General features: G+C 57.7%; 1 protein-coding gene across 1 annotated transcript; it reads left to right on the top strand.

Moving 5' to 3' along the window:
- The first annotated feature begins 3,405 nt into the window (after window positions 1-3,405).
- On the top strand, window positions 3,406-7,873 carry DECR2 (2,4-dienoyl-CoA reductase 2). The gene is made up of 9 exons (XM_055137026.1): window positions 3,406-3,608; window positions 4,078-4,146; window positions 4,491-4,542; window positions 4,926-5,061; window positions 5,849-5,973; window positions 6,036-6,129; window positions 6,268-6,372; window positions 6,794-7,008; window positions 7,614-7,873. Exons 1-8 carry the CDS (start codon window positions 3,529-3,531, stop codon window positions 7,006-7,008), a joined length of 876 nt encoding a protein of 291 aa, XP_054993001.1. The 5' UTR covers window positions 3,406-3,528; the 3' UTR covers window positions 7,614-7,873.
- Window positions 7,874-12,146: the final 4,273 nt, after the last annotated feature.

The following is a 12,146-nucleotide window of genomic DNA, read 5'->3' as shown; positions in this document are numbered from 1 at the left end:
TCCCACAACAAAAGCTGAACTGTGGCACTCAGTTTCTAAGCCAGGAGTTTGATGACACAAGAGAGGTTGTGAACTACAGGGTAGCCTGTCCAAAGTCCCTAGACCCAGTTACCCAGACACAGCAGAGCCCCCTGGTATGGAGAGATGAGATACTTGAGGGACAGACCCTAGGTACTAGAAAGATGGAGTCCTCTTATACAGAGAGATGAGCCCTCAGGTAAGGGAGAGATGAACCTTCAAGAACTAGAGATACAAAGCCTTCAGGTACTGGAGGGATAGAGCCCTCAGGTACCAGAGAGATGAGCCCTCAGGTAAGGAAGAGATGAGCCCTCAGGTAAGGAAGAGATGAGTTTTCAGGTACAGGAGAGATGAGCCCTCAGGCATGAGAGACTGAGCCTTCAGGTAATGGACAGGACCCTTAGGTACAGGAGAGATAAGCCCTCAGGTATGGGAGAGATGAGCCCTCAGGTACCAGGTACGGAGTGTTGGTCAGTCCAGGGGGCTCAGGGGTAGGAGGGTCTGCTGGTGAGTGTCTGCAGGCAAGGCTCATGAAATGGCCTAGAGATTTTTTCATCCCTTAAAATTCCTAGAATTTACCCAGAAACTCTTATCTGGCAACAACTGGCCCAGAAGCTTCTGTCTGGGAACAACTTGCACAGAAGCTCTAACTCCCTCACTCCATTCTGCCCCTTCCTCCATAGCAAATCGCCCTATAAGATGCCCACCACGATGAGTGCAACTTCACTGGCCTCTTTAGAGACCTGTGAACCTCTCCCTGGAGCACTCTTTTTTTCTTCCAATGAACCCCCTTTCAGCCTGACTCCTTTTGGTCTGTTTCTTCCTCTTCGTAAACCTGTTCCCAGACCTTTCATTGGGAGAGATTGAACCCTCAAATAAGGGAGAGAAGACAGAGACCTCAGGTACTAGAGAGATGAGCTGTCAGATACTAAAGAGGAGGGACCCTCAGGTACAGAAGACACTGGCAGATGCTGACTGCCCTCAGGCATGGGAGAGACTGGAAAAGCTTGAGTGCCCCCAGGTACGTACAGGAGACATGAGCCCTCAGGCCCCCATGCCACTGGTGGCTGATGGGCACTAGATATTAGTCACTGTCATCAAGTGGCCCCTGGGGAAATGCCCCCTGCAGCACCCAGCACCCAGGACAACTCTCTGTGTCCTGCAGAGGGACTGGCTCACCCCCTGCACTGGACTCCCCACCACCCACAGAGCCTCTAAGCCTGTCTCTCCCCACTTCATGTTTCCACAGCACCGAGCCCAAGTCTCCTGGGCCTCCTGTAATCACCACCTCATCTTCCCCTTGCCCTCACCAAGCATTCTCTTTCCTAACCCCCAGGTGAGGGCAAAAATGTCCTGCTGGCCACTCCCCAGTGGCACTTGTAGGGGCTGGGATCAGCATCAGGATGAGTGGGGCGCAGGCACAGAGCCCTGGCTGCTGCCAGCCCACCCCTCTCAGGACACAGCACATATGCCATGCCCAGAGTATGCCAGACACCTCGCTGAACAGAGCTGTCCTTAGTGGCAGGACCTCTCTCGACTGTGCCCTGGATTTCCTACCGGAGGAGGGGGCAACAGGAAATACCTGCTTTCCAGTGGCCTCCTGGGAATGGGTGGGAAGCCTCGAACTAGACCCTGGATCCCCCTACCCTAGCCAGTAATGACAGAAGCTAGGTCCCTTTCTGGGGGAAGGCCAGTGTGAAGAGGGGATGTAGGTCCTCTGGAGACTCATTCCTAGTCTTAAAGCAAATTCCAATGAATCCCAGGGTCAGCGGTGGAGAATAAAACAAAACTATAAGTGCTAGACTGATAGTACAGTAGTAAGACACTTGTCTTGCACATAGCTGACCTGGGTTCCATCACCAGCACTCCTTATGGTCCCTGAGCCCCATCAAGAGTGATCCCTGGGGCTGGAGAGATAGCACAGCGGGTAGGGTGTTTGCCTTGCACGCGGCCGACCCGGGTTCAAATCCCAGCATATGGTCCCCTGAGCACGGCCAGGGGTGATTCCTGAGTGCATAGCCAGGAGTAACCCCTGTGCATCGCCAGGTGTGACCCAAAAAGCAAAAAAAAAAAAAAAAAAAAAAAAAAAAAAGAGTGATCCCTGAGCACCACTGGATGTGGCCCCTGAAGAAAAAAAAATTTTGAGTACCCCCAGCTCTATGCTCAGGGGCCACTCCCGTTGGTGCCCAGGGACCAGGTGGTGTCAGGGAATCAAACTGGGCTTCATACAGAACTTAGACTCCAGATATATGTGTCTCTTTCTGGCCTAACAGCACCCCTCCCAGTGCAGAAAATGGAACTGAAGTCCTCACACAACCAGGGCGTGTTCTACTAATGAGTTACATATTAGCACTGACACCCAGTGGTGGTCAAGGGTCACTCCTGGGGGTTCTCAGAACTATATCTGTTGCCAGAGATGGAACCAGGATCTACCACATACAAGGAAAGCCCCCTAATTCCAATACTAGCTCTCTGACACAACCAGGAACTTTATTTATTTTGGGTGCTACTGGTGTTGGAAGTTGGTGTGGTGTCTGTGTGCCAGAACTGCTCCTGGCATCTGTTCCCCCACACCCAGGCAAGGCAAATGGACTCAGTCCCCTCCCCCCACTAGTTATTTTTATTTGGGTTGGGGGCACACCTGGTGGTGCTCAGGGACTATTCCCTGCACTGAACGTAGGAGTGACCCCTGGTGTTGCTCAGGGGACCATAGGCAGCATCTGGGATAATTATTAGATGTCTAAAATGCACAGTTGTGGGGCTGGAGAGCTAGGACAGCGGATAAAGTGCGCATCTTGCACGCGACCGACCCCGATTCAATCCCGGGCATTCTCTTGTCTCCTGAGCATCACCAGGAGTGATTCCAGACCGCAGAGTCAAGGGCAACAACCTGAGCGTCGCTGGGTGTGGCCCAAACCAAAAGACGTAAAATGTACAGTTGGGGGGTGGCGTGACAGTGCACGTAGGGCGCTTGCCTTGGTCGCCTGGGCCCCGGGTTCTATCCTTGGTACCACATATGGCCCCTAGTCCTGCCTAGAGTGGTTCCGGAGCACCACCGGGTATACCCCAAGTGAAAATAAAAGGCACGGCTGAGGAGGCCGAGAGGTACTGGCCCGATCTCCAAGCCTGGCCGCAGTCCAGGAACCGAGTGTCCAGTCTCGGGATACCTCTGACCGTGACCCAAAGCTGGTCCGTACGCCGGAAGAAACAGCCTTGGACGCTCGCTCCGCCCCACTGCGCCTGCGCGCCCCTCCGCCGCAGGCCCCGGACTTTCAGTCCCAGCAAGCCGCGCGCCGGAGGGGCGGGGCCTCGGGAGGGGTTAGGCCGCCGGGGGCGGGAGTCCAGGAGGGCCCATCTGAGGGGGCGGGCCCTGAGAGGGGCGGGGCCGCGGGGCGGGACGTCCGGTCCCCGGTGGGTGCAGGAGGCGCGAGCGCGTCCCGTAGCTCAGGCTGCTGCGTGCCGCGCCCTGGTCTCCGCTGCCCTCTGCACCCCCGGCCCGCAGCGCTCGCCATGGCCCAGCCGCCCCCTGACGTCGACGAGGACGACTGTCTCCCTGAGTACCGCCACCTCTTCAGCCCCGAGCTGCTCCGGTGAGCCCGGCGCGGGGCCCGGGTGCAGCCGCTGCAGGCAGCTCGAGGACAGTGCTCTGCCGGCGGCCGCGCGTCTGTGGTGCCCGGGACTGACCTTGGCGCCCGCTCGGAGCGCCTTGCTTGTGTCGGAGTCTCGGGTGGACGCGATCTTTGCAGAAGACCCAGGAAGCCGTGTAGTCTTTTTTTTTTTTTTTTTTTTGCTTTTTGGGTCACACCCAGCGATGCTCAGGGGTTACTCCTGGCTTTGCACTCAGGAATTACTCCTGGCAGTGCTTGGGGGACCATATGGGATGCCAGGGATTGAACCCTGGTCGGCCGCGTGCAAGGCAAACGCCCTACCCGCTGTGCTATCGCTCCGGCCCCGGAAGCCGTGTAGTCTTGATCGCCGTGTCGCCGAAGCTCCCTTTCCCCTTGCGGAGTTTGGCGGAGTGGCCGTTCCTTAACCAGAATCTCACGTTTCCTTCCCCAGGGACAAAGTGGCCTTCATCACAGGCGGGGGCTCCGGCATTGGCTTCCGCATAGCTGAGATTTTCATGCGGTGAGCCCCCTTCTCTCCCTCCTGACCGTAGCTCTGCGTGTGTGTGTGTGTGTGTGTGTGTGTGTGTGTGTGTGTGTGTGTGTATGGGCATGCCCAACAGGCTAGGAGGTCACATGCGGTCCAGAGCACCAGGACACTACTCTGTCCCTGGGGCTCAGTGCCTAGGGGCGGGAGGCTCAGAACAAGCCCTGTAGCCTGCACCCACTCCACAGGCCCCAGCACTGGACACGGCCTGCTGCCACTTCCCCCGAGGTGGTGGGGGAGAATCTGCACTGTGCAGGGCACTGTGCAGTGGATGGGGGTGCCCCAGGCTCTCTGCCTCACACATAACCCTGGCTTCACAGGCACGGCTGCCACACGGTCATCGTCAGCAGAAGCCTTCCGAGAGTGACAGCGGTGAGGGACCCCTGGGGCCCACATGTGTGGCATGGCTGTGGGGGGCCCAAGTCTAGGCCAGGAAGGTCTTGGGCCCAGCAGGTGGTGATGCTGAACCCTCTCCTTACACGACGCCTCTTAGGGGCAGCCATGCCTTCAAGCCACAGCTGGCCAGGGGGTCAGCAGAAGCTGTGCCCTGTAGTCAGAGGTGTCACAGGGACCCTGGCTGGGGGGACACGTGTGGGATGTCTTAGAAATGCCCGTGGGGGCCCTGGTCTGAGGAGTGACCATTTGGAGCACGTGCCATGGCCAAGTCTTCCCCACAGCACTGGGCAATTCCCCCACCAGCTCCGGCAGGCTGAGACACCATGCTGCTGCCCACCTGTCTTCTGTGTGGCTTCTAGGCTGCCCAGAAGTTGACTGCTGCCACGGGCCGGCGGTGCCTCCCTTTATCTCTGGACGTGCGAAACCCCCCGGCCATCATAGCCGCTGTGGACCAGGCCTTGAAGGAATTTGGGAAAATCGACATTCTGGTTAACTGTGAGTGGCAGTTTTGTGAGGCCAGGGCCTGGCCAGCAGGCTCAGCAGTGCCCAGTGTGAGGACAGTGTGGCTGCAGCCAGGCTTGGCGTCCATTCCAGCACCCAAGGCTGAGACCCAGCTCTTCTTGTTCTGTCTAGCTGGGGCAGAGTCAGGTCAGGAGCAGTTCACGTGCTCAAAGTCCCTTCAGAGGTAGGGGCTGGAGGTAACAACTCTGTAGGCTGAGTACCTGCATTGCGGTGGGAGGCCTCGGCTGGATTCCCAGCTGGATCCCTAGTAGCAAGCCAGGAGCAGCCACTGAAGAGCACTGGTTGTGGCGTAAACACTTAAGGGAAAAAGGAACCTATGCTGCTCAGGAATTACTCCTGGCAGTGCTCAAGGGACCATATGGGATACTAGAGATGGAACCTGGGTTGGCAGCATGCAAGGCAAGCTCCCTACCATTTGGGCCCCAAAACTGCTTTAGTTCCAACTGCTCCACTAATGCTGTGACATAGTTCAACATCTGGATTGGTGGGCTCATTCCATTTGGCAGCTGTTTCCTGAGGCTAACCAGTACCACAGCTCTTTCACCATCCTGCCCCCTCCCAGCCCCACATCCATGCTTTTCCCTCCTGACCCTTTACAACCCATCGGTGTTTTACCACTTTGTGACCATCCCAGTTCTCTGCCAGCAGCTGCCCTGCCCCCAGCACGCAGGAGTCTAGGAAATACTCGGCTCCTTCCTGCCCGCCTGTCCCCTGCCCAGCCTCCCAGGCTCTAGCACTGACTGCTGTCCCTTCCCTGCAGCTGCGGCTGGGAACTTCCTGTGTCCTGCCAGTGCACTGTCCTTCAATGCCTTCAAGACCGTGCTGGACATTGACACTTTGGGCACCTTCAACGTGTCTCGCGTGCTGTATGAGAAGTTCTTGCGGGTGAGTGTGCTGCTGGATGGGGCCCCCGCGCCTGCTTCCTGCTTACGGCCGCTGTGTTGCAGGACCATGGAGGGGTGATCGTGAACATCACCGCCACCCTCGGTGCCCGGGGTCAGGTGCTGCAGACTCATGCTGGCTCTGCCAAGGCGGCTGTGGGTAAGCAGCTCTTCCCTCGCACCACTCCTACCGCCCCCTGAGTGCCACCGAGGGGGAGTGGGAGAGCCCCCCCCAGCTCACTGGCACCCGCGTCCCAGCACCACTGTCCCTCCCTCATGCTGCCTGCCCACTTTGTAGATGCGATGACCCGGCACTTGGCTGTGGAATGGGGGCCCCAGAACATCCGCGTCAACAGCCTGGCTCCTGGCCCCATTGGTGGCACAGAGGGATTCCGGCGGCTGGGTAAGGCTCTGGGGGTGCGGGCACCTGCCAGGCTCCCCCGGGCTCGCTGCTCCCAAGTTCCTTCCTACTGGCATCATCTTGTCTTCAGGTCACTGCACAGACCCACTGGCCTGGGACAGGCGCCAGTAGAGCCAATGACTGTCCCCATGATGGGTCAAGGTCAGACCAGATTTGCACATGCCAGGGTCAGCCAGACTAGGCCGCTGCCCTCGGGGAGGATGTGGCCACAAGGCTGCCTGCCCCATGTGGGAGTCAGACCTGCGAGCAGCTGAGGCCCAGGGGTGCCGCTGTCTGCCGCCCTCTGTCAGCTCTGCCTGGTGTGACATGCCCTGGCATGGGGCCAGGGGTTGATTTCAGGAATGGGCAGGGGAGGGTCCCAGGCACCTGGGACTTGGCACCTGAGCTTTAGGTCTTCTCTCAGGTGGTCCACTGGCCAGTGCACACATGAAGGCTCAGGCCAGCCCCCTGCAGAGGCTGGGGAACAAGACGGAAGTGGCCCACTGCGCCCTTTTCCTGGCCAGCCCACTGGCTTCCTATGTGACGGGGACTGTGCTGGTAGTGGATGGTGGCTCCTGGCTGACCTTTCCGAATGACATCGGCCGTCTGGCCCATGTGTCCTCCCCTGCTAAGCTCTAGGTGAGCTGCTGTTTCTATCTTGTGGGCTTTCCTGTGTCCTTGGAACCCACCCCCCAGCCCAGGCTGAGTCCCCTGCATGTGACCCTTGGCCTCTGGGACCTTCCTATCGTCCAACAGACCCCGTCAGTAAGGGCAAAGTAGAGAAGGTGGGTGGTGGATGGTGCCGCAGGCCAGGGTGAGGCAGCCCCTGTAGGACTGTGGTTGGCTCTGGGCCTGTCTGCAGGGTGGGTGTGCTGGAGGGATCCTGAGCTCATGGCACTTGCTACAGTGGGAAGGTTCAGGGAGGGGGGCTTCCCTGTCCTTATTCCCCCAGGTGGGTCTTTTGGTCATGAAGGAGACCTAGGGGAGGGCCATTTCCTGGGTCCAGTACTGAGCTGTCCAATGTTCTGCCTGCCCAGCCCTCCCCTGCCCTACTCTGTTCTGCCCTGACCAGCTCTGCCCCCTCCTTGCCCTTCCTTCCCCTGCACTGCCCCACCCCTGCATGCATCCTACCTCTTGGGATGCCTGAGATCATAGAAGTACCCCAGGTGTGCAAGAAGCTGGTGCTGGTGCCCTTGAATTCTCTGGTCACTTTGGATGACCGTGGACTCTGTCATATTCTGCAGGTGCAGTGCAGCAGGTGGACGCTCACGGGGCAGCAGCTACCACCTGCCCATGGAGTCTGGCCAAAGCCTGCTGCCCCTGAACCTCTCGCCCAGCCCCCCCCCCGCCCACCAGCCCATACCAGCTGATCTTACGGGCTCACTGGGTTCAACACATGATTCGCATGTGGAAGATTTCTGATCTCTCATCTCCTGAGCACAGAGCTGGGAGTATCCCTGAGCACTGACTGTGGCCCAATAAAAATAAATGCAGAGGGGCTGGAGTGATAGCATAGCAGGTAGGGCGTTTGCCTTGCACGCGGCCGACCCAGGTTCAAATCCCAGCATCCCATATGGTCCCCTGAGCACCGCCAGGAGTAATTCCTGAGTGCAGAGCCAGGAGTAACCCCTGTGCATCGCCAGGTGTGACCCAAAAACAAACAAAAAAAAAATGCAGAACCCAGGAGACAGAATGCAGTCAGGGTGCCTAGACTCCGTGCTGGCACACAGTGGGTGGCCCAAGGGGCTACCAGTGTTGAGTCTCTCTGAACCCCAGTCCCCACCCCTACCAAGCCTGGAGGCTTCTGCTCCCCCCAGAGATAGTCCTCATGACACCACCTTTCTCCCACACCCGCCACATAGCCACGTACCTAGGTGCTTCCCAGAAAATGCATCTCCTTGGCTCCTTAACTTTTACTATGAAAACAGCTGCTCACTGAACTTCAGAAAGGTTTTCAAAGGAAACACAAATGCATGAAAATGCGGGTGGGCCAAGTCCCAGAGAGGACTTGCCCTGAATGGGCCTGACCAGAGTCCCCAAGCAACCCTGAAACAGCAGTTTGATGGAGCTAACTGCCTGCTAAGCTGCGGTGGTTTCCATTTTGTGGGTTCACTGCTGTGTGAACTGTTTGGGCACCCGCTGCAGGGCCCAAAGCCAGTGTTCTGCTGACCATGGAGCGGATTCCTGGTGGTGTCCAATGTTGGTAGTAAATCCCCCTCTCAGAATTGCAACCATGCCTCTGCCAGGATCTGGGGCTCTTTCAGAGCAGCCTGAGGCGTTCTCCTGAGGCAGGTCCTTGAGTCCTTGAGGCAGGTCCAGGCTGCATCTTGAGGTACACATAGCTATTTCCTGGGAACAGCTGTGCCTGCTTCACAGCAGGCTCTTGACCGAGCCTTATCCAGGAGGGGTCCTGGACATACCCAAGGCCCTTTGCTTGCATATGGGACCCCTGAGCTGGAGCAGGTGGCCCCCGGCTCTGACCCAGAGCCTGGTCCCCAAAGCTGTTCTCTCTAAAGTTCTGGACAGTGTGGAGAGGAACCCCCCGACTGAAGCCCCCATCCCCGTCAGGAGGCGTCTTGGACCTGGGAGATGATGCAGAGGGCTAAGAGTCCTGACTTCTACATAGTTCCCCAGCCCCATTTGGAGTGAGCTCCAGGTTTACCCCAGGAGCAGTTCCTAGGCACTCTGCATATGGCCCCCAAACAACCAAAGGTAAAAGAGCTGCTCCTTTCCTCTGCTTCCCGGGACAGGGCTGGGATGGCAGGACATCTCAGGGCTGCCACCAGAAGGCACTCTGCCTTCACCCTTCCTGTGCTTCTAGTCCCGGGACCATCACTGGAGGGTGCCCTGCTAGCACCTTTCCTGTGCTCCTAATCCCCTGGGCTGCCACTGGAGGGTGCCCTGCCCACGCCTTTCTTGTACTCCCAGTCCCCACCACTAGAGGGCACCCTGCCCACCTCTTTCCTGCACTCTTAGTCCCAAGGCAGCTCCTGGGGGTCGTCCTGCCTGCACCTTTCCTTTGCTCCTAGTCCCAGGGCTGCCACTGGAGGGCACCCTGCCTGTGCCTTTCCTGCGCCCAGTCCCGGGTTGCCACTGGAGGGCGCCCTGCCCGCACTCTTTCTGTGCTCTTAGTCCCCGCCACCAGAGGGCGCTCCGCCAGCACTTTCGGGGTGCTTCTTGTCCTGGAGGCAAGTTTGCAGGCGCCAGCCCAGCAGCAGGTGGGCAGATGGTCTTTGAGATGGTGCTGAGGAAGCAGAGGAGGAAGTGGCTCCATCTGCCCCCATAGGCCAGCCTTGCCTGGGACAGGGGCGCCCACACATGCCGCCCCTGATCTCCCTGCGATGCAGCGCACACTTAGATGGTAAGGAGAGTCTTAGTCGCCTTAAAATAAACCGCTAATTCTGGGGAGCCTGCTGACTCCTGCTGCCATGGCAACCTGGCACTCTGCTGGCTGCCGGAGGGCTAGTGGGAGGGGCCAGCCCGACCCCTTCTGGGCTGGTGGCGATACTGCATCTCTCTGTTCTGGTGTCATGTCCTTGCTGCCTTAGTACCCTTTCCTGATGCGATTGTGTCCCCCTGGCAGAGGGTCACTGGGGAGGAAAACGGAGGGTGGAGGGCATCTCGCTGGGGCCTGACCCCCAGGCCTCCTATCTGCCTAGTCTTCACAGCTTCCAGTGTGGCTGGGAGGGGTCAGCAGACCCCAGGAGCCTGTACAAGCTGAGGGCCAAGAGATGTGCCTCTCCCCTCTGACCCTCATGTCCTTGGAACTCCTGTGGGTCACCCCAGCTTCTCCCAGCTGCCCTCCAGATGGTACATGGCCATACCCAGCTGTGCTACAGATGTGCAGGTGGCTGAGAGGTGAGGGGCTCCTGAGGGCACCCCAAACTGTCCTCAGCTGGGTTCTGTGTGATGTGCCTCTGGCTGCTCAGAGTCACAGAGGGAAGATACGTGTGTGTGTGGGGGGGGGGGTCTGACTCTCCCAGTGGTGAGGGTGTGGTCCCTGAGGCTGTTTCAGTCTCTGCCTGAGGCTGTGAACTGCCCTGCCAGGCTCCTCAGCTACATTCCCGTGGGCAGGCCATGCCCCGTGTGAAGAAAGGCACAGACCCACTCTCTACGGACCAAAGTTCAACGGAGAAGGTTCAGGGCTGATGGCAGCAGAGAACACGGCAGCCCGCACAGCCCTGGCATGGGAGGGGCTGCTTCTAGAAAACCCCAAAGTGGTCCTGATTCACACCAAATTCACTGAAGAACATTTTCAGGGCAGAAGAGCTAGTACAGGAAGAAGGCACTTGCCTTGTGTGTGACTGCTGCTGCGGGTGCTGTTTCAAATCCCTGGCAGCATAGAACCAGAAAGTCTCTAAGCACCACTAGGTGAAGCCCCAAACAAAGACTTGCAGAAAAGATGCTTGGACTGATGGCTGTCATAAGGCAGTCTTCAAAACCTGCAAGGCTTAGGAGACTGACTCAGTGGTAGAGCATGTCCTGCACGTATGAGGCCCCTAATTCCTGGCCCAGCCCTGCATAGCCCTCTCAGTGTGGCCAATAAAATGGAGGGGAGGGACCGGAGAGATAGTATAGCAGGTAAGGTTTGTGTGGCAGACACAAGTTCAATCCCCAGAATCCCATATGGCTTCCTGAACCCCTTCAGGGGTGATCACTGAGCACCGCGGGGTGCGACCCAAAACCAAAATAAATAAAAAGGAGGGGTTCTAGAGAGATATGACAGCAAGGAGGGGGGCTTGTCTTGCCTGCAATGACCTGGTTCCATCCACACATGGTGCCCCAGCACTGCCAGAGGTCACTGCTGAGCACAGAGCCAGGAATAACCCCTGAGCATCACCCGTTTTGGTTTCCCACCCTGCCCACTCAAAGACACATTGGCCAGAAAATCACAAGTAATTTCCCTCCCTAGCATTAGAGATAGAATCCAGGACCTCACACATGCCAGGTTCTGCCAGGTTCCGTGCCTGGCCAGTATAAACATTGGTCTCCTTCCTCCACATTCAATTTGGACTAGTTAGGTCTAGCGGGGTGTGGGGGGAGTCCTGTGGGTTAGAGCTGCTCATGTTCGGAAGACAAGCCTCGAGGCTCAGAAGGAAGGTCTGTGGCCCCGTGTGACTTCTTGGGGTCTGCTCGGACACCAATGCACAGGGACTCACGTGTTGGCATGTGGGACCCCAAGGCTGGGCTGGAGAAGCTGATCACTTGAGTGGCTGGAGCAGGTGCAGCAGAGTGAGAGGTTAAAGCAAGGGAACCGTCCAGCCTTGGCTGAGTCAGAAAGAATTAAACTGTACCTTATAAACACAGGTTCTATTTTTACTCTAAGAAATGTACTGTACTAAATTTAAAGGTGAGGGGAAAAAGCTCCTTCCACCTGAATAAAAATCTCAGTAAATACGAGCGTGTGTGGCTCTGTGCTCTCCAAATGGGAGTGTGTGACCTGGACCCAGGACAGAGGCTGTTTCCTGAGCCTGAAAGAGTAATCTGGTTTTCAAGATTGTGACTGAGAGATACCTGGCTAGCAGATCTCCTTGATGGTTTGGTTGAGGTGTGACTGGCAGGAACTGACCGAAGTGATCTGATGAATCCAGCCAGGAGACCGCCCACACGGCCATCGCCTGCCAAATGTTTCTCTCCCACAAGGTGCTCTGCCTGTGTCTTTCCTGGGACTGTGGGCCAAGTGACCCATGGCCCCTCCTGACTCTGGCCCTGCGCGCCTTTACCTGTGGTTGCACCTTCCTTCCTCCTCCTTCCTCATCACCATTAACAGACACTGG

Source organism: Sorex araneus, chromosome 4 (genome assembly GCF_027595985.1).
Source record: "Sorex araneus isolate mSorAra2 chromosome 4, mSorAra2.pri, whole genome shotgun sequence".
Taxonomy (NCBI): Eukaryota; Metazoa; Chordata; class Mammalia; order Eulipotyphla; family Soricidae; genus Sorex; species Sorex araneus.
This window is presented reverse-complemented; position numbering and strand designations above follow the sequence as displayed.

Coding starts and splice junctions, on each gene's coding strand:
- DECR2 (XM_055137026.1), top strand. CDS start 3,529: ATGGCCCAGCCGCCCCCTGACGTCGACGAGGACGACTGTCTCCCTGAG. Junction 4,543..4,925: donor GCCTTCCGAGAGTGACAGCG/GTGAGGGACCCC, acceptor TGTGGCTTCTAG/GCTGCCCAGAAGTTGACTGC. Junction 5,974..6,035: donor TGTATGAGAAGTTCTTGCGG/GTGAGTGTGCTG, acceptor GCTGTGTTGCAG/GACCATGGAGGGGTGATCGT.